The sequence below is a fragment of the Salminus brasiliensis genome, chromosome 1, assembly GCF_030463535.1.
Source record: "Salminus brasiliensis chromosome 1, fSalBra1.hap2, whole genome shotgun sequence".
In the NCBI taxonomy this organism is placed as follows: Eukaryota; Metazoa; Chordata; class Actinopteri; order Characiformes; family Bryconidae; genus Salminus; species Salminus brasiliensis.
The window spans coordinates 52,464,378-52,485,216 of NC_132878.1; the positions used below are offsets into that span (position 1 = coordinate 52,464,378).

At 42.6% G+C, this 20,839-nt stretch overlaps 1 protein-coding gene across 5 annotated transcripts in view; it reads left to right on the forward strand.

Annotated features, from left to right (window-relative positions):
* The window catches only part of dab1a (DAB adaptor protein 1a), a 192,604-nt gene that overhangs the window by 67,628 nt on the left and 104,137 nt on the right, over window positions 1-20,839 (forward strand). For all 5 annotated transcript variants that reach the window (XM_072682452.1, XM_072682479.1, XM_072682444.1 and 2 more), the window contains exon 2: window positions 7,961-8,162. In XM_072682452.1, the coding sequence (XP_072538553.1) occupies window positions 8,096-8,162 (67 nt within the window). In that variant the 5' untranslated portion in view covers window positions 7,961-8,095. The remainder of the gene's footprint in view (window positions 1-7,960; window positions 8,163-20,839) is intronic.

Sequence of the window (20,839 nt, forward strand, 5' to 3'; positions counted from 1 at the left end):
CTCATGATATTTCTACCACCTATACCCCCTTCTCTCTTTCACTCACTTTCTCTCTCTAGATCTATCTCTTTGTCTCTGCCTGTCCTCCCCTCTCTCTTTCTTTCACTCTCGATCTCTCTCTATCTCTACCTGTCACCCCTCCCTCTCTTGCTTTCTCTGTCTTTCAGTCTTCCTCTCTGCCTCTTTCTCTCCCTTCTCCCTTACTATTCTCTACTCTCTCTCTCTCTCTCTCTCTCTCTCTCTCTCTGTCTTTCCTTTCTAGAGTTTCCATTTCTCTTATGTTCTCTTTGTCTCTGTCCCTCTATTATGTTTCTCTTATGTGAATATATCCTTCTCTCTTTCCCTAGTTATAAGTCTCTCTCTCTCTCTCTCTCTCTCTCTCTCTCTCTCTCTCTCTCTCTCTCTCTCGTTATGGGGCTTGAGTGTAGGGCTGCTTTTGAGTTTATTAGCTTTGACCTAAATGAGGAGAGACAATCAGTGATGGAAGAGACAGGAGCAGATTGAGAGGCACCGTGACCTAGATAGCAGACGGTATGGAGAAGAAAGAAAAACACACACGCGTACACACACACACACGCGTACACACACACACTCAGCAGGAGAGAATACTCCACATCTGAAAGCCAGAGCAGTGGGTTTGTGTGCTGTGTACTGTATAAATATAGTTAGGAGACTACTTAGCATTTATTATTTACTCTGCTATGATTGATTCGGTTGCATTCATTCAGCTGCTAACACAATGTGGGCCATACTGATTGACTGATAGCCTCCATTTTTACAAATGAATGTGAGGAGTCGAGGTGGTCTAAGCGAGGCCGGCCGGCCGGCTGCAGTGTGGGATCAGAATGCCCACCTTGTCTTAAAAAAATAGTTTTTGTTTTTTTTGGCAAGTGCAGTTTGAACTTAGCTTAACCCCTTATACCGTGTGTGTAAGCCCATTCATCAGTTCTTCACTTATACTGTCATATTAAGCAGCAGTTTCATAGGCCCTAAAATAGGACCTTGTGGGACGCCACAAAACATGCTGAACAAAATGCTTACCAAATAATTCACAGTAGTTTCTGCAATAGGGTTAATGTTTAAGGGGTTAACTGGGTCACACCGTTCTGTTCATTCGAGTGATGGAAAGTCAACACAGCTACATGTAATCTTATGTACTCAATTTGGGCCTCAGTTCTGGGCCCTTTCTATTGGTCCACTCATCATGAGATATCCACACACTGTAAACGGCTGCAGACGCTTTTAGACGGTATATAAAAAGATTTTGACATGACAGTGAGAATGTCCTCACCATCTCTCTTACCACGATTCTAAACTGCTAAAGTGCACCGCTCTGCTAAACTGTACAAGCTTTCACACTCGTCCTAAATATGCATAATGTACTCACTGCACACGCGCCAGACAGGAAGGTGAACTGGGACAGTGTGCAGATGGCAAGGGGAAGGAGCAGCGCCTGTCATGTCTTGTTCGTTCAGTGACAGGGTGTGTGTGTGTGTGTGTGTGTGTGTGTGTCTATTCTTGTGTGCTGCAATTTCTTAATGCTTGAGGAAGATCATTGTCTGTTATGCCCTGCCTTTTAAGCAAACAATGCTGCAAGAGTGAGTGTGTGTATTTGTGTGTGTGTGTGTGTGTGTGTGTGTATGCTTAATCAATTGCGTATGTATTGTGTGTTTAAACCTTTGTTTAAAGAGTTAATGAAAGCTAGACAGCTTTTTTTATCTATAAACATTTTCACATACATGCTCCTTGTAGCACTTTGGCCAACAAATACCATTATATGCTAAGAAATGACACTTTTGTAGTTTAACACCTGGCTAGTGCGCCCCCAAGTGGATAAAAAGTGCAGTCTATTACATCTGTAACGCCACCTCTATTGATAATGAAGTAGTGAGTGATTTCCCCCCTTGTTGCGTAGCGGTTGGCGGTGACCTTCCAGTTGTTGTCGTTCCCATTGGTAGGAGCAGCTATGGTATGAAGCTCAGAAATCCTTAAATGGCATCCCTCCACACTATGCACGGCCGCCACACACACATTACTGTGTGCTGATGTACTGAAAAGGTGGATACCAGCATATAGTGATCTGTTAACATAGTGTTCAGGCAGCAACCAAGGCCTAAAGATTGGCGAAGCCAGCATTGGACAAGAAGGTTGCTAGTTCAAACCCCTGGGCCTAAAGTGTTATTACAAACTTCTATTATCAAAGAATAGCCCCACCAGTTTGCACAGACATCCCTGTAATTACTGAATAATACACCTTAGTGTGTAATAAGCCTTGCTAAGGGGTTAAACATCTTTACAGTACATGACGGTGTGTAGAGTAGTTCATCATGAGGTATGAAAAGCATAGTGGTAGATCCAGAAGGTCATTGGGTCACACAAATCTCAGTGTAAGTTTTTTTTATAACATAGTGTTGGCCTGAAGATTAGAGAAGCAAGCATTGGAAAAGAAGGTTGCTAGTTCAATCCCCCTGAACCAGCAGGAAGTGGGAAAGTGAAGGAACAGTGCTTGTTCCTTCCTCAACTTTGACAGCTGTCCCCTGTATGTGCAACCATAACCGTTACAAATCCTAAAATATCTCCTCTTCTACTATTCTGCTGATCTTTGAGTGAGAAATATATAATACTAAATTACACCATGCTTTTGTTGCCATGGTGACGACAGTAACTCCTAAAAAGCTTGTGCATGTAAACATGTGCAAAACTGCATTCAGATGCATTGAGATTTTTTTTAAAATTGCATTAAATTGCATCATCTCCCGTCTGCTGTTGACAGGATGGCAGGCGCGCTCTAATTGAGAGTAGCTAGCATATAGATACCAGAGGTTCAGTGTAGCATCCTTGCCCCAGACACAGGCGCGGACATGGGCCTCCACAGCCGGACGCGCTGCCTGGCGCCTCTGGCACTGTCTGCCCGTTAGCGCTGGGTGATTTATGGGGATTAAGTGTGTTTGCTGGCAACGTGCTGCTTGCGGCCATCCAATTTACGGGCTGCTTCCTCTCGTCCTGCTCCTGCAGCTCTTCCTCCTCCTCCTCGCTCTCCAACCTCCTGCCAGTCTTCCTCTCGTCTGTGTGGTCTCCAGGCCCTGGCACACAGGGGCTACATCTGAAGCCCTAGGCACTGAATTCATCATTTATCATTCTTTTTTTTTTTTGAGCTATGATTCGTCTCGGGAGGCTTGTAATGCGTCTGTGTCCTTGGGTGGACATGCGGTAAGGGCAGGGGTACACTTTTAAATACTAGGGTGCTGAAAAGGTTCTTTGGAGCGATTCAGTAGAAGAACCATCTCATATGCTCTTGATGGTTTTTGCTCTTATTCAGCCTGGGTGTTACCAGGTGAATCAGGTGTTTAGTATTCTTAGTGTGATGAGAGCTGTGATGCAAAAATGGGGATTCTCTAAGAAGCCCCAAGGACTGGTTTGAGAACCACTGCCCTGATGAACCTTTTTAATTGATAGTAATCCAGGTTCTCTATCATCTAGTAAAAGCCTTTAATAATGCATAGAGCCATTTAAAAATTCAAATGGTTCTTTGGGTTGCCATGGTTCTTTAAATAACTGCCTTTCCTAAAGAAGCGTTAATCAGTACCACACTAAAACGTTCTGTGCTAGAAGCTCTGTGCTAGTTAAAGGTGATTCCTAGAACCATACATTCACCCCAAGAGCCATTCTGTGTAAGAGTGTAATGGTAATCCCATTGGGATGGCTCATTTCTAAGCTTCAGCAGACCTTTAACATAGACAGTCTTTTTTTTTGGACTTCCTGCCTTAATGTGAAAAGGAGTACTTGCTAAAGAATACAGTGTAACAGTAGTATCTGTCGGTCTTGATGTTAAAGTAGTCAGGACGGGCCATTATCGGAACAATGTTGGTTGTTTCCTGTCCCCGACTCCAGTGAGAGCTTTGCCAGTTTGGAACTGGTCCAGTCAGAGCCACTACTGTGGCCCAAGCTGATGGTTGCCTGCCAGCCTGGCTCCCTGTCTCCCTCAGGGAAAGTGTGAAGGACACCACATCCTAGTTTGCCGTGGCCCAGCTAAAGATGCTTTTTTGGACTTTTTCTCATTTTATCACCAGTTATTAGCCCCTTCCCCCACTCACTCAGCCTAAAAGCAGCCACGGCACTCAGCGCTTGCTTCTAATGGAGAAACAATGCTATTCTTTAGACGTTTAATAAACGTGACAAGGTTAATTACTGTATCTATTGAATGGTGCACTCTGCCTGGGTTTTGTTTTGTAAGCATGTCTTTGCAGAGGTCTGCACATTTGTTAATAGTGTAATTACCGCTGAAATAGATGATTAAATTAAATTTGGTTCCTCCGTTTGATGTATGCGGGGATAGAGCGCCTCTTTAATTCCAGGACGGAGAGAAGCGCATTCACTGTAATCTAATTTTCTGTGCCAACACATTTCTGCGCTGTGCTCAAAGTCTGTCGCAAGCTTTCCTACATTAATTGCCTCAACGGTGTAATAGAAACGGAATCGGTGCCTCCACTTTTAACAGTTCTGTATGATGCTCTTTATTAAGAGGTTGCAAAAATGCATGCAGATTAAGGGAGGTAGCAGAGAAGCATTTTTGAAGATCTTACCATAGCAGATAGCTTCAGCAAAACAGCATCATCAGGACACAAACAGCGACACGTTATCTGCTCTTACACTTCAGATAGTGTCAGCCGTCCTCGACGGAGCTGCGGTCAGGCCTTAAAAACGAGGAGCGCGTCAGGACGGGAAACGGAACAAGCGATTTCCGCTTCTGTTTGCCGGCTTGGAGGAGGCATTAGTCACCGGCCTCTGTGTCACTGTAAAGCCAGATGCTCCTGCTTTTGCTCATTCACCCGCTCTATTCCCTCCACCGCCGAATGTGTGGCATGTCCCAGAGGAGACCTTAGCCTAGATTTTTGAAATATCTCTTGCTCTCGCCTCAGGAGAGAACAGCACCGTATGGCTGAGTGTCTGGTGGAGGTGGTGTGTGAGTGTGTGTGGGTAGAGGAGTCACAGTTGTTTCCTAACTTGCGAGATGCTTTCAGTCCGTTTGTAGACGAGCGTAGACACATGCTTTAGCTTAGTTTCAGCACCATGGCAATCCCTTGAGCAAGGCATGTGGATGGTAGTCCAGCACCATGGACAGCTCCCTACTAGCTAAGCTGAGCCATATGCCTGTTGTATATTTCTGAACCAAGCAAGCATGTCAGTGGAGTTCAGAAGCCCCTGGTGGAAGCACAATGGGAATGTAAGACAAATGTAGGACACAGTTATAGCTACAGTGAGATACTGCCTTTTTGTGTCTTCATTGGAGCTCTGATGCTCCATTTTGAAACATCAAGGAAATCTGATTAGCAAGACATGTTCAAATGTGTTCAAATTGCATGAATTCATTACCTCCAGACAATTCACTATCAAACCAATTTGGGTCAGTTTCATAACCCAGTACTGGGTCATTAACAAACAGAACACTCGAGTTACCTTCATTTATGGTTGCCTTAATTTATAGGCAAATATTCCCCTGATCTGAATCACTGATTTATCTCTGCTCTCTCATACTGGCAGGACTTGTGAACTTGAGAAACGAGGCTCGGCCATTGCTGGGCAGTCCGATTGTTGTGTGGTGCGTTTCATCGTGTTTCACACTCATAGTCGAGCTGCACATTGAATTTAATGTTGATATTATTCACTGGTTAATACACAGAAACAGCCTAAAGCGTCATGCTCCCAAAGCATCCAGCTTCAACAGTACACAACTGAGCAAGAGTAAATAATGAGGGGAAATGTGACGTGTGCCATGTACTATATTCTACTCAGAATATTTATTTTAGGGTTTTTTTTTATTTTTGGTGTTATCATTAGCAGTTGCAGTTAAACAGTTCTGAAAGTAGGAGGTGCAACAGCATCCTCAGCACCCCCTAGTTCCCCAGAGCTGAGCAAAAGCTCTTGTTTCCTGTTGGTATTTACTTATTAAGGCTTTTCACTTTGAACTACAGAAAAGCCTTCTGTCTCCTGTTGGTTCTGCGAACACTTGAGTCCTCATTACTCAGCATGGCGCCAGGCTTGCAGAATGGCAGAAAACCAAGAGAAGGTGAGGAGAGAGACAAATTGATAAAAAGGCATATACAAAACAAATTCATAAGTAGCTATGGGTGCACTCTCACTTTCTCTCTCTCGCGCTCTCTCTCTCTCGCGCTCTCACGCTCGGAGCAAGATAATGGCAGTAATTGGACAGACTCGCAGGCTCTCTGTGTGTTTCTCTCAGATAAAGAGTGCCGTGCGATTCTCCGGCCCTCAGCGACATGCTCTCTCCATTTGGAATTAAATGTTCTGCACACAATGGGCGGCGCGTGGCCAGCCAGTGGCTGTGGCTCTGGGCCCTGGGCTCCGGCTCCAGCTCTGAAATAGCTGTGTAAATCCTCTCAGCCCTGGTTTACGCCGGACACTTCTCCAGACTGCTGGGGGCAACCTGGGCCCGGCATGCTCTCTGCAGTTTGGAAGCCTTCCAAAGAGTTCCTTTTCAAGGTGCAGTTCTTCACTTTATTGTGCTTGCGTTTTTACTGGTAGTAGGGGGTCCAGAAAAGGGAGGTGGGCCTAGAAAGGGGCAATTAAATCCTCATCTCGTGTGATGGTTTTGATGTGTGTCTCAACAGATTGTTTGGACCACCTCCAGAAACGCAAAAATGCTGGACCATATGGCAAGCAAACCCCATCTTTACAAACAAACAGAGTAATTGCTGCTCAGTTGCAAGCAATTGCTCGTACTGGATCCACGCAATAACTAGCGGGGAAAAAACGTTTTAATACGGTACACGTGTTAAGATAAAATCTAACATTACTGGTGTGATGTCTGAATTCACACACGTCCTTACTTTACTGAGGCAACTACACTGATGAATGTGATTCTAATGGTGGCTAGTTTTGAAACACTGTGGAGTGAGATACTACTCGTGATACTCTACCTTGTTTTCCGGCTATCCACAACGTTGGTGGACTGGCTTGGCTACACAGTTTGTTCACGGACTAGTTTCCTCAGCGTGTTATCTGCACTAAAACTGTGGGTTGTCAGTATCGATCAGTGTTATCAGCCTCTCGATACATCAGTCTGACCTTTTTCTGGTCACATTTGAAAGTTCTTAAGTTTCCAAGCTAAATATTAGAAACTGAATGTAAGACTAGGAGTATTTGCATACTAGAATCATTGTGTGGTTTTATATTATTAAGAATGTTGATTCCAAACCTTTGAGCGATAGTAAATGTTTCAGTGCTGTGGGAAGAGCCAGTTGCTGCGCGCTGCTCTCTGGCTGCTCCTCTGAGTCTGCTGGTTTTTCCGGCGGGGCCACAGGGGAAAGAGGCTTTTGATCTGTCGTCTCATTTGGCACCTGCCGAGACGCCACCATGCCACCGAGACCAATTAGCACATGAAAGGTGACGCCCACCACCCAAGTGGCACTGGCCGACGCCCGCACCGCTGAAGAAGGGTTGGCAGGGGGCTTATCGGAGGCGGAGGTGTGTCTGAAGGAGGGCTGGCTGCTGTGGCACAGTGGCGGAGGTGCTTTGGCTGTGTGCTTTATTTCACTAATGAGGGATGACAAACACTTGAGTCTGAAATCCTCAGTCTCTAGAGCTGCTCTTCAGCTGCAGTTGTTTTTGCACTCTTATGAAACTAATACGTGCATTTGAAGGAAAAAATGGCTGATGCATTTCTAACACTGTCAGTGTACTGATTGTTTTCCTCCACCAGCTTTTATGAGATGTTATTATATAAAAAAAAAAATCCTGGTAGGACAAAATTCAGAGAAATCATTGAAAGGCCAGTATTTGGTCAAAAGGGTTCTATTCCTACAGTGCCTTGCTGATCAAACAGCTCTCACCTATACTTCAAGTAGACAGAAATTTGTGAACACAGCCTATATTACTACTTGAGTCCAAAGTAACATTTTCCTTCCCTTTCTCTGTGTGTTTCCTGTGTGTATGTGTGCAGCCACTGCAGGGAGAGCTCGAAATGCAGCGTCAAGGCTAGAGGCAGCGGCCGTCTGAGCGCGAGGCAGTGGGGAAACCCCTCTAGATGAGCCAGCCACAGGCACCCAGCCGCACTGTACAGGAATAAGGACTTAATATGTCAACAGAGGCCGAGCTCCAGCCTGCTGCCAGACCCAGCGTCAGAAAGGATTCCAAGAGGAGAGGTAAGAGGCCAGAAAAGCCTGCACGCATACACACACAAGCCACTTGGATGTGCACACACATGTCATGGCTATTGTAACAACATTCATACCACTAAGAAACAAAGTTGGGGAAAACTTTTCTGCAAGATGTAATCAGTGTGACTATAGTAGGCAATAACACTGCTGTTCTTCTTAAGCTCTATTACCATTATAATTATTTATTTATTTATTTTTTCTTATTCCAGCTGTTTTTTAGGACACTACTCCTACAGTTATCAACACAACAAATTCAAACTCTCGAATAGTAAAAATCTTTACAGCTTTTGGATAAGTACAGAAGCATTTGTACAGTAAGCATCCGAAAAAAAAAAATATTGTGGTCAAAACACTCCTATAGGAATGCATTGAAATGTGTCTGTAAACTTTTAACCCAAAAATAAAACTTCTCAACAGAAGCTACTTCAAGCTTTCTTGTTAAGGTTGTAACTTGCCACATGTGGGATATTTTGACAGGATATAGGATCAGTGCCTGCCTCAACTCGATTTAGAAATTTATGTCGTAAGAAGTTTATGTTCGGCTTATATACCACCAAAATGCTCAAACTTCATCTTCCAACACCTCATTATCCTTCAGATTTGAACAGACTCTTTGTTTAAGGGTTTCTTTAGGGCTGAGATATGTTAATGATCTCTGTTCTAATTGTTCCCTTATACTGCCTCTTTTAAAAGGCAATCTGGGTTAGAAGTTCTTCTACTTCTTCTAACTTAAGTGTAATTGGGTGAGGCAATACTGTTATAAACTGAATAGGCATATATATATATATATATATATATATATATATATATATATATATATATATATATATATAGATTTTTCATCAAATCAAAACAAAGTTTATTACAGTTGCAATCGAAATTATTCAAACCAAATTAGGTTTATTAGCAAACTTTCAGCGGTTTTCAATAAACCTATAACCAATAAACCAAACATAGTTTTGGGATTCTTTTCTGTGGAGCGATGAAACAAAACGGGAACTTTTCAGGCCTATGAATCAGTGGTATGTGTGGAGGAGGACCTGAAACCTGCAGCATGTGGAGGGCAAGATGGATTCAATCAAGTATCTGAAGCTTGGGTCTTTTTGGACCTTCCAGAAGGAGGACAATTCCAAGCATACCGAGCTTGGAAGTCCACCAATGCTTGATTTCAGAAGAAGTCCTGGAGAAGAAGTCCTGGAAGATTCTGGGGTGGTTGCCACAGTTACCTGACTTGAGCCCAATACAAACTCTTTGGTGGGATTTGAAGAAGGGGAATGCAGCACGCAGACCCAAGAATATTAGTAAACTGGAGGCCATTGACATGAGGAACATGAGTTAAGCTTGCTTAGGAATGCTGCAGATGCTGGTGTCTGGCTATGCTTCTTGTTTGCAGCAGGTCATAATACATAATACATAATACAGGAATAAAGAATTTAACAGTAGTGTATACAGTGCAAAGGTAAATGTGCAGCATAAAGCAGGGCAACTGAGCAAGAGGTGATACAATAATTATAAATATTTAATGTTCGGTGAAAAGGTCCTGTGTGATGTGTGTGTGTGTGTGTGGGGGGGGGGGGGGTAGTCTTACTTACTGTCCTGGTTCAGAACCCTAGTGGCCTGAGGGAAGAAGCTCCTCCTCATCCTCTCTGTGTTCGCCCTCAGGGAGCAAAAGTGCTCCCCTGACAGTCCATTGTTGCAATGGCTAAGATCCTTCACAATCTTCCTGGCTTTGGCTCAGCATCACTTGTAGTAGATGGTCTGCAGGTCAGGAAGCTCGGTATGAATACGCTCAGCTGAACACACCACACTGAGTGGTGCATTTTGAAACTGCCATGTCAGACTATTTTATTAAAAAAAAGGAAAATGTGTCTTCCATGATATAAGCCTTTTAAAGTGTAATTAGCTGCTCTCTGTTTCCTGTCAGCAGGAGTACAGCTCCTGTGGTTCACATGCTGTAGCCACTTCATACTTTATTACTGTAACTTTGACTGGAGTCTACAGAGACCACACACGCTGCAACTGAAAGATTGTGTGTGTTAGTGTGTGTGTGTGTGTGTGTATGTGTTTCAATCTTGCCCGCTGGGCACATTCCCTAATGGCCTCTAAAACAGCATTTCTGTGTGTCTTGTCAGTGCCAGAGGGCTGAATGCTGTCTCCGTGTGATGCAATGATGCCCCAGGGCTCAGGGCATGCTCTTGTCTCTCTTGTTGTAATCAAGAGCATGCCAGTGCCCGCTCCGGATGTACCACCTGTCCCTCGGCGGGTGCACGTCGCTTCACTCGGCTTCATTTTGGGCTGGGCTCCATGCCTGTTAGTGACCAGGACTCGGAAAGCCAGGTTGGGACTGGCATGACTGATGAGTGGACACAAAATGCCCTTGCAGCTCATATACTGAGACTGCCTTGTGTTGAAGTTCTCTCTGGCACTATTTCTGTTTGAGCTAGATTACTGTTTACTGGCACAGGTACATTAATTTAGGTGGATTTGTACAAAATATGTTTGGATCCAAAATTAACAAACAAGCAAATACTAAGCCTAAGTCTATACCATATAAAGCAGCAATAGGCAAATGAGGTGGCCTTATGCAACTCATTAAATGCCACCCTACAAAAGATGAATTGCATTGCCTTGTGAGAAACATTTTCAATAAGTTTGAAAGTTGACATTTTCTTCTGCTTCCAGTTATCTATGAGCATGGGTAAAATTATGACAGTCAGCTCCAATTGGGCTTAATTTGAACCCAATATGAATCTCTGGTGGCAGGCAAAGCCATCCTGACTTGGAGAGTGGCATGATGGTGGACAATGACTCATTGTTGAGGAGAGGGGGTGCGTTGTTCTCTGCTCCTTGTTTTCACAGCTGATTTTGCTGTGTGCGCACATTAGTCCCAAGAGACAAGACAGTGACTGCCCACAAAATGGCATTATGAAGAGTTGAGGTGAAAGCAACCGTCCAAATATTCTTCCATCTGAAAAAAACATTCTTTAGCAAAAATGGCCTCTGACATCAAGCCACCATCAATATGATAAAGTTTAGAAGTACAGGATACAGCGGCCGGGATCCACAAGGCTGGAATCATTATAGCTTGGATGAACACAGGCATAGCTGGGATCAGTAGAGTGGAACAAGTTAGCCACAATGCTAACTGGGTTGGGTATAACAGCTGGGTTGGGTTGGAGCGGGTTAGCCAAAGCAGCTCAGCAGTCAGTATAGTAATGTGGAGAGTGGAGAAATATTTGCCTTTTAGACAATTTGTGCAATGGACACTGCATGGATAAGGATACATTCTATTAGCATATGTGGGAAGACAGCTTAGTGTTCCCTATGTCATGACACTATGTAGATCTTAAAAGAAGCATTGGCACATTATAACAAAAGGAGGTCATAGCTGTAGGTGTCCCAGCATTTATTTTGCTTGTTATCATTTTATTTTATAAAATATTCTAAATAATATTATTATAAAACATTATTAATATTATTTTTAAGGGTTCGAACATGGCTCAGCCTATCAGATTTAAGAACCGGAACTATCCATTTCCACATATCCACAAATCCATAGTGACAAATATCCAGCCAAGAGCATTTCTGTGGTCAGATACTGATAATCAATGAAGGGCTTGAGGACCACTAGCACAAATGATCCATAATCACTAATTGCACAGCAAGAGTATAGTACAGGTGTTTCTAATAAAGTGGCCAGTGACTCTATATGAGACCACCTTTGACCAATGCTTATGCTCAGCATATTGCTCGCAGTTTCAAGGCCGTGTATATCTAACTACTATACATCCTACTCAACATCTGTCTCCTAGCAGTCCCTAAGGAACCATCAATCATCTTCAGCAGCAGCCACTGTTGCTAATGACTCTGACCTGTATCGGTATCCCCATGGTAACCAAACCCAGTTTGAACCATGTTGTAATGACAGCTGCCTCTATTCCCATGGAAACCATTATAATACAAGGTGTCCCAACCTCCTCTCTCGAACAGCAAAGACCCCTTTGCACTGCTGCTAACGACGATGATCGTAACACACTTAGGTCGACTGCATCTCCAGTACGCTCTGCAGTGTGCCGTAAATAACAAGATTTATCTCATTTAGAATCTACAATGCGCCTTCTGTTTGAGGTGCCTCCACTGCGTGTAGTCGGGACTACGCTACCCAGCATGCATTCTGTGGCACACCCACTCAATTAAGACTTTCTACAGTAGGTTAAGTAGAGACCTTATCTGGGGAGCACTCACACAGGGATGCCCAAATGGAGCTTCCACACCCACGGCCATCTGGCCACTGCCGTGGCTGCATAGAGCGCTCTCTGAACACACCCTGGGTGAGACGGATACACACGTGCCGGATGGCTTTCAAACATGCCGCTAAATTAATTGAGGAATAATGAATGAGGATTTTATGTGTGTCCAGATCCCTGAGGTCTAGGGAGGAGCGTAATGAGGAGAAAGGATCACACACGCATACCCGCGCACACACACATACACACACACCATCAGAGTGCTCTTGGGGCTAGGTATAATGAATATGAATGTCATTAATGCACATTGGAATGTAAAGGAGGTGAATGCAGCCAGGGACGTTCGGAGATGCAGCGCGACTAATAAACAAGGCCTAATAAAAGCAGTGCTGCCGAGCACTTTTCCCCTCACGCCCCTTCCTCACTTTCCACCCTCTTTTCCAATTCAAGGAGCTAAATGGCTTTGAACTAAGCTCCTCATTTTAACTCCAGCCTTTATTGTGATGAGTATAGAGAAAGGCCCAATAAAATTGGGCATGCATATATAATGTGTGTATGGTTGCGAGGAGGCAGAGAAAGACAGAGAAAATAGAAAGTGCATGGGCAGGTCCTTGAAGGAAATGGCAAAGTTGAGAAGTGAGAACAGGGAAGGGTTCAGCAGATAAAGGATGTGTGAGAAAGCCATGTATCACTTCCAGTATTGTGCTTTTACTCATAATTATGGCTTGTAGCACGTTGTCCATTGCAGGAAATGTGAGCATAACGCTGGTCAGGTGAAGACATGTTGTTTGAGATATTTTACATTTTACATTACTGTTCCACTAGGACCACCGATTGTGCCATCGATAACAATTTATGGAGCTAATTCTGATAAATTCTGAGAACTGATAACATTAGCCGATGTAATTTTATTAGTCAAACATGAAACTGACTCTGATAGAGATGAACAGTGCCTTACTGACTGTTATGAATGCCATTTGTCAGATGTGACAAATATCTGCCAGATATTACTGTCAGTTCTCAACCATCACATTTATTAAAGGGAGCCTTGGTAGTTAACACACGTTTGCCTCAATAGGGTGTACATACTTAGTGCTACTGGATTGTGCTCTATAAACTAAGCAAAATACTTGATTTAATAGTAAAAAAAAAAAGGCAAAATCCCTCTACTAGAATATTTTTTCTTGTGGCTCACATCTCGAATGGTTGCCTTCTTACATTGTAATCCATAGTATTGAACATATATGCGGTTTTCAGGCCCAGATCCAGTGAGTGGCAGTTCTGAAGACAGAAATGCCTTGATGGGAGAGGTCAATAGAAAATGTCCAGACTAAAAGGCTGTAGTAACTATCTGTAGAAAATCTCTCTGCACAGATGATTAGTTAGTATTGAGCAGTATGAGCAGTTCTGAAAAATGGCTGAAACTGGAAGCTGGGAAAGTGCTGGAATGTGGGCTTCCATAACCAGGGTTGGACATAACTTCTTAAAAAGACAAATAAATAAAAAAAATAAAATAAAAAAAAAAAAAAAAAAAAAAAAATATATATATATATATATATATATATATATATATATAATGCTTCTATTTAACACACCAAAACATTAAATCACAAAATACTGTTTATTCAATCACAATTATACTTTCCAGTTGGTGACAGGTAAGCATTTACTCAGACAGATTGCTTTACATATAATTTTCTTACATACCGAAGACTGCTACACAGTACTGTTCCTACTTCAGCATCACATCACATGCCTAATACCAGGTGTGGGCTAAAGAGGGATAAAGCCCCCCAGCATTGAGCTGTGCAGCAGTGGAACCGTATTCCCTGGAGTGATGGATGGAGCTCTAGCCAATACATTTGAGGATGAATTGGGGAGTTGGGGATGATAAGGTGGTCGGTGAGCATCCAACATCCTGACCTCACTAATGATCTTGTCGCTGAGTACAGCCTAATCCTCACAGCAGTGCTTCTCCAAAATCTAGTAGAAAGTCTTTCTTGGACAGTAGAGACAGTTCCTCCAACAAAAGCAGGATAAATAATTTTTTTTGACATTGTAATATTATAGTATAGAAATACTGTATGGATTCTCAAAAACACAGTATCAGTATATCGTAATCTATTGAATCATAACCCCTGTGTCGTTATAGGTATTGGATCATCAGGTTCTGGCCATAACATAGCTGTACTGTTCAAAACTGCAAGATAAAAAGGAAAAGAAACATTAAAGGAAGAGTGTGTTTGTGTGTGTCCCTGTGTGTTTTCATGTGCGTGTGTTTTTGTTGCCAGTCATCACACTCGTATTGTTCAGGTTGAGATGTCCTAATCAGCAGAACGGAAGGCTTAATTGATTGAATTCAGAAAAGCACATGCTTTTCCATCTCCTCTTTTGTTCCACTTCTGGATGGTTTTCAGAATCGGGATGCAGCGGTTTATTAAGCGGCCAAACTGATCATTAAGCTGCCCATTTGTCTCTCCTCTCCTCACTAGCATCTCTCTTTTCATCTTGTTCTTTTCATTTATAGAACCCTGTTTTCCACTCTCTAGTGAAAGGCAGCTGTACATTTGCAATCTCCAGAGACATAATTCTTTATTGACAGCAACGCACCTCGTCCTGTGTCATATGTAGTAATGTGTAAACCCCTATTTAAGGATGGATGAGAGCACTATATATTTTTTCCTTATACATTACAGAGTATATGAAATCAGAGATTAGGACTTATATTCTTGTGCGATCTGTGATTTCTCCATCAAAAAGATAAATATTGATATCAGTAAAATCATATTTGAAAGTCTTTGCATTTGTATTATCTTGAGTTGATACATAATACACTTTTCAGAGCATGTGAAGAGAGCATTATGAAGAGAACATAAATATCATCCCTGCTGAAAAATCCTATAAAAAGCATAAAATATGCTAGTAAGCAAGATGGTTAAGCTGGTTGATCAGCTCAGCTCTTGACAGGAATAGAGTATGCTTTCCAGTTTGATGGATAAGTTGGTCTGTCAGCATAGCCAACTTGACCAGCATAGCTATATTGGTCATGCTGGTTACCCAGCTTTGGCATGCTAATTATGCTGGTTGACCAGGTTGGTCATATGTATCATGAACATGTAATGAAAACTTATCATGAATGGACAAAAGTATTGGGACACAAGTCTTAATCATTGAATTCAAGTGTTTCATTCAGTCCCATAGCAACATGTGTATGAAATCAAGTAGCTAGCCTTGCAGTGTGCCTTTCCACACATTAGTTAAAGAATGGTAGTTCCAAAGAGCTCTCTGAATTCCAGCGTGGTTCTGTAATAGGATGCTACCAGTCAGTTGCTGTAATTTCTTCCCTCCTAGATGTTCTACCATCAGCTATGAGCTGTGTAGGTGTCCTAATACTTTTGTCTGTTTAGTGTACCTGGATCATGCCTGTGTTTATGTGTGCTTCAGTATTGGACCAGCTGTACAGATAGGGGGCAATCAGACAGATTGAAATGTTGTGAAATCATTTTTAACTGTTTAATAAATGAAGCGTATAATGAAGAGAAAAGATGCGGTAGCTGTTGTCCACTAAACCTGCTATGCTAAGCCTTTATATGACGAACTTTAGTGGCCTATCCTCACCGCGTATTGCTGCTATGGAAGCTGTCTAATGCTAAGAGCTGGACCTGTTCTGGCACTAAACCTCTGCGCCTCCAGCAGGGTCCCAGTGCAGTCACGCAGCGAGATCTCCGCCGCTGATTGGATAATTAGCAGGAGGACTGAATGAGCTCTGAAGGATTTTGCTCATGTGTGGAGTGGAGAGCAGTTTGAAAGCTACTTAATCAGTTCCCAAAGCAAGTCTCTTAAACCTTTTAAACCCTTCACAGCAGCCACATTTCCACAGTCAGAAACCCAAACCACCAATCTCTCGCTCTTCTAAATAAGCTAAAGCTGTTAGCAGTCTTTGACGCTGGCTGTAAATGTCACTTTCACTGCTGGAAAAATATTGGTATAATTATCTTTATTTTATTTTTATTCAATATTACTTATTCTGTTTGTATTATTGAAACACTAGATTCAATATATTAAATATGTTTGAATTGGTATAAATTATTTGTGATACTGAGAGATTGGATCTTCTCTTTTGAAGTATGTTAAAATATGGATCTTCTACTGCTCCAGTTATGTCTGATTGGACACTTTTCAAACGGCTGCTCCAGACTGTCATTTGTACTAATGTAAATATAAGTGGATTGAAGGTATGTAATTGGGAAAGTTATGCATGCTTATTTTACCGTCTGGGCCTGAGTTTAACAGAGCTGATGCTTAGGTGCGTAGTCCAGTAAAGGGCAATGCGACACAATGGCAGGCAATTGAGTAGGAGGCTGCATGCTGAGTCACTGCACTGACTGCATCTACGGTATAGCCCGTATTTCATGCCTGCGTTTGATGTGTTCTCTGCACGGCTTTGTTCAGCTTTGTGGTAAAGTGTTATGAGGAATGATTGCAGTGATCAGGGGAGGTGAGTGACACAGATGAGTTTATGATCTTGTTTTGGTAATTTCTACTGACATGCCATGATCGACATCAGACGCAGACCCCGCTGTGCCAAAGGGCAGACAGCGGAGGGGAAGGGGTGATGAAAGACAAACGCAATAATATTTGCCATGCGTTCTGCTTTCTCACTCTCCGGTATGACTTTTTGAAGGGGAACCCGCTGGTGTGGATTGAGTGTTTTTTTTTCTTTTGATAAGTTTGAACTTTCGGTATGATGTGCAATTTCAGAGCAAAGTGTGTCTCGTTGTCCATTTCTGTCTGTCTCTGTCTCTCTCTGATACTCTGAACCCATCTCTCTGTAAGTAACAATCTAGGCAGTTGGGTAAATGTCATTGTGAGTTTATTGGAAACAGCTAGTATAGCTGTTTAAGTCCTACTATCCATCTTTTAATAATCTGATTTCTTGTGTATGTTAATATGTATGTAAGGGACACTGTGTAACAAAGCTATAATGTAAAGGTGTTTATTTAGTTGTTCTTTTTTTATTCCTTTTTATGATTTCATTTTCAACATGCGCATATAGGAATCTAGACACTGTTACAGTGCACCCAACAATAAGGGCAGCATCAGGCTTAATTTGTACAGTGATAGAAAGCAATACACCAATTTCGCATGCTGAAACACTTTACTACATTCAACCTGAACATGTGCACAACCTGAACCTGATCTACTACAATTACATCTACCCTGGGAGAAATGATATGGGGTTAAAAAGGATAAAGCCAAAGGGCTTGTTGATGTCGAACAGTTGAGATGAGAGTAGCCATCACTTAGTGGAGGAGCCTGGAAGAGGACCATCAACCCAGACACCGTTTTACTGCCAGCATCACCATATGAGCTGGCAGCTCTCACTGTGTCCGCATCTCAGATGCAACATTTCTCGGAAGAATAAGTTGAACAAGCCTGAATCTTCTGAGGGTGTTGCTGGCAAGACACAGGTTATGTGTGATATGGTATGATAGGTATGATCTGTTTGGGATTGGGCCATTTGTTTTTGGACTTATTAATGTGTTTACTGTATAGTACTGTTAATATTACAGGATCTTTATACTGGTTTTCACTTTTCTACTGGCACACCTCCCAGTCTTACTCTGTCTATTTGTCTACCAGTTCTGCTGTTTTTGTTTCCCTTCACCGGATATAGCAGCTGCTCTGTAATTTATCCAAACAACACGCCCGCCACTGGGGCCACTTCTGCCCCTGATGTCCCCCTCTAATTGAAATGCCATTTAATTTATGTTCCGTCAACCCTCTGATTACACGCCGGGGGGCTGAGGAACATGGGAAACATTTTTTTATGTTTTGTATCTCATTCCTTAACCTTCACGTTTCCTGTGATTGCCGCAGATTGTCCGGCGTGACCCTCCTCAAACAGCGGCCTTTAGGGTGATGTAATTAGAGTTTTAAGGCACGGGCGGGGGTGGAGGATGCCTCACTAGAGAAATTCGCTCGGCTGGTGTTTCACGTCGAGCAAGCGTCCACTGATATCACTGATATCTGTACACACTGGAAAGATCTGCACTTCTGAAGTGTCATATGCATGCTGTTTGGAGTGACCTTTGGACAGTAATGTGTAATGGTGTAGCTGGTTGCGAGGGGACCTTTGGCACTGGGCGTGTGTAACTGTGCAAGGTTTTCCCATTTTAAAGGCAGATTTTTCCTCAGAGGGAAATAAAATCAAACAGACTGTGGCCTCCTGCAGAGCGCTTCACGCTTCATTCCTTCAGACCCGCAGGCCCCGCGTCTTCTCCCTCTCTATCTTTTTCTCCTTCTTTCTTACTTCCTCTCTCGCTCTATCTCTCTCTGTCTCCCTCTCCACCCAGTTGTAATTAAATGAACATTTACGTCTGATTTCTCTCACTGACAATCAGGGATAATTACAGCGCATTTCAACACAGCCTGCTGAGATGGGTAAGCAAATAATAATACGCGGCAGAAGAATTGTTCGACTGTGTGTTTGTGTGCGAATGTGTGAGAGAGCACGTGTTCCTCTCTGTGTGTTTCTCGGCTGGCATGTCTTGCATCAGAATGCACTTGTTAGTCAAATGCGGTGCAGTGTGCATGGGGAGAAAGCTAAAAGTCATTGTCTCACTTTCATCATGATCTTATCAAAAGTGTGAGCTGGCTTGTCTGTTATCATATTGGCCAATGTGTCGCAGTTTAGTATGCAGGGTTCCTCTGTGTGGAAAGAGAGGGAGCTGAGCGGAAAATAAGACATAGAGCTAACAAACAAACAAAAAATGAACCGAAAATGAATCAGAACTGAAATCAGCATAATGTTGATGTATTTCTTTATTCTGTTAATGTTTTTTTTTTATATTATGTCTATTAGTGCTTTCCCCTCTGTGTGCAGGTGCGCTGCCAGGGATTTTGGGCCCCATAAAAGTGTATTACACTGGGCCCCACAAATCATCCCAACTTTACCCCCCATATGGCGCCCCATGTCTGTGTGTGCATTCATATACTGTCCCCCCGTGTGTAGCCATGTGACCCTGCATCGTTCAGTCTGCAACAACCGAGAAACACAGAGCCAAATGAGCAACTCCATCATTTTATATAATCATTCATTATTCGTAATGGACGTAATGTTCACTTAATTGTGATGCTGATTGGGCTCATATCGACCAGCACTACACAGAAGACTGGAAACAGAGAAGGAAAGGTCTTCTCAGTTTTAGTGAATGTCAATGTGTAAAAAGTGTAAATAAAAATCGTGAAAAATGAAGAGATTTTAAGGTGAAGGGTCGCTACAGAGCCCAAACACTGTTTCCTCATTGGTGTGTTTCACTTGCTGGTTCCTACTCCTGCAAGCGTTGCCAGACTTGCAGTGTTCTTAATAATGGCATTCTTATTTGAATTAATTCAGAGCATATTTTTCCAATTTAATCATCTTTCAGATTTTCCCTCTATATCATCTCCTCACAATCTCACAAAAGAGGATAGAAGTGCAGAGCAGTGGCCTTATTCTTGTGGAGGTTTATGAGCTTTATTAATGTGAACTAAACTACAAATTGTGCTGTTCTGTACAGTAAACGCACACAGCACATAGACCATAGACATGAAAGTCCCTCATCCAAATCAGTCATCTGTTATTCCACTCAACATTATTACAGTGTGTATGCCTGCAATGGGATTGAGAAGGCCATGACTTGCACTTTAAGCTGAATGTGTTTGTGTGTGTGTGTGTGTGTGTGTGTGTAAGCTGGCCTTGCTGTATTATGTGTGTGTGTAATTAGATCAGCCTTGTCGAGTCATGTCTTATAAGCACAATTGAATAGGCAGCATAAGGAAATGATCACACAGGACTTAGTGGATTGAGTGTAAGGGTTAAACATGCAGTATAGACACACTGTAATGCCATTACTGATGTGGCCTGGTGGATCAGTTCCATTAGCAGTGTTCTAAAGAGAAAGCAGAGCGGAATATCATTTTGTGCTTCCTTAAAATCTACTCTCCTTCACCTTGTTCGTTCTTGCGCTCTGGTATTGTTTGAGATAAAAGCCAGTTTTTATACAACAGTTAAATGGTAGAAATCAGAGGTTTACACGGGGAGTTTTTTTCCCCTCTCTTGGCTCTACACATGAAAGCATCACATGAAACGTTTTAGTGGTTTATCAGCACAAAGCATGACTTTGGTTGGTAAATTCATCAAAGGAAAGACCAGAGAGCTCTGTGCCTTAATGTTTTTTATCGTACTTGTGAGGAAACCTCAGATGAGCCAGGATCTGCCAGAACACAGCCTTTCCACAGGGCTTTTGACTGGCATGCACAATATACGTTTTACTGAGCAGATATCATATGATATATGATGCAGTATGGTTGCTGTGTCTCACTCCTTGTTGCCCAGTATCACTAGAGGCTTACCATTGTGATATCCTCAGT